The following is a 1,297-nucleotide window of genomic DNA, read 5'->3' on the forward strand; positions in this document are numbered from 1 at the left end:
AACCACCGTTGAACGCCGATTCCGGCGTGGTACATCACCCACTCTCTCAAAACCGCGGCTGCGTTTCGCGTCATGGTGCAAACGCACATCTGAAACGGTTTCTTCCGCGGAGGTTTAATGATCCGACCCGGTTGAGCGATCGAAGGAAGCATACCAGTTCCTCCTTTGATTCTAATCGAGACTTTAACAGGCCCATGGGCCGTTTTCGGGGGGTCCAAAACAGCCAACGGTGTTCTACAACGTACAATCTCCTGAGCCGCGGAGATAACATCTGATCTTATTAACCGATTATGCTTCGTGAAATCCCAGCCGTAAACGCACTCATATCTCGACACGTCAGCAACTCGTCCTGGCCGTAGATTAAGCCCCTTAACAAAAACCACCGTAGAGTTATCGTAGTCGATCACGGCGTCGTAAACAAGCCAATCCCACCGGTGAGTTGGTCCAGCGGGTAGATGCTCATCCGACGTCCATCTCGAAACAGTAAGCGATACGCCATAGCCACGTGGCGTCTCGGGACACCGTACGATCTGACCTCCGAATTTGTCTCTATCCACAGCCGTCGGATACGTTTTCCGTAGCTTCGACGAATCGGAGAAAACGCAGACGAGATCGTCTTTCGTAAATAACCGACGAGAATGAGGGTATTTTAGGAAAACCAGAGTTTGCTCAGGTAACTTCACCGCTTCACGAATCGTAACCGCCGGAGAAGAAGAAGAAGAAGAAGACGATGTTACAGAGTCGCCAAGAACTTCCCTCGTCGTTACAGCCGTTGAGAAGCTTATCGTCGAACGAACCACCGGACGAAACCTCCCTGTTAGTATTAAATATCAGTTTCTGATCATTTGAAAGGAAAAACAAAAAGAAACCGTACGGGTGCATTAATTTACCTTTAAAGATGAATATGGTGGAGAAGAGAACAAAGGAGATGACAAACAGAATCACGAACCAGAAGAACATCCGCCACGAAACAACGATGTCTCCACCGCAACCACCACCTAGTTTCCTACGAACTTTCATCTCTTACGCCGCCGATAATCGCCGGCGCTTGCCGTTGTTTTAAGCTTTCTCCCGTAACAAAAATAAAAAAATAAAGGTAAGGTTTTTAATCTTTTATTAGTTCTTCCTCTGCTTCTTCACCGGTCAAAGTTTCTGATTTTGTTTTGATGATTTAGAGTTATGAATTGTGTAATTCTTTAATTTTGTTGTTATCTCAATTAAGAAAGAAGAATTAAAAGAAAAGGTAAAAAATAAGGAATTTTACTTTCCTTTTATTTATTTATTCCTGACCTATGAA

General features: G+C 44.8%; 1 protein-coding gene across 2 annotated transcripts in view; it reads right to left on the bottom strand.

Moving 5' to 3' along the window:
- The window catches only part of LOC104790387 (glycosyltransferase family 92 protein RCOM_0530710-like), a 4,281-nt gene extending 3,108 nt beyond the window's left edge, over nucleotides 1-1,173 (bottom strand). Inside the window, exons 1-2 of one of the 2 annotated variants that reach the window (XM_010516133.2) lie at nucleotides 891-1,173; nucleotides 318-814 (exon numbers count right to left, since the gene is read on the bottom strand). In XM_010516133.2, coding sequence (XP_010514435.1) covers nucleotides 318-814; nucleotides 891-1,020 — 627 coding nt within the window. In that variant the 5' untranslated portion in view covers nucleotides 1,021-1,173. Of the gene's footprint in view, nucleotides 1-127; nucleotides 815-890 lie in introns of both variants that reach the window. The other variant, XM_010516134.2, reaches the window with a different exon arrangement.

This window comes from Camelina sativa, chromosome 6, assembly GCF_000633955.1.
Source record: "Camelina sativa cultivar DH55 chromosome 6, Cs, whole genome shotgun sequence".
Taxonomy (NCBI): Eukaryota; Viridiplantae; Streptophyta; class Magnoliopsida; order Brassicales; family Brassicaceae; genus Camelina; species Camelina sativa.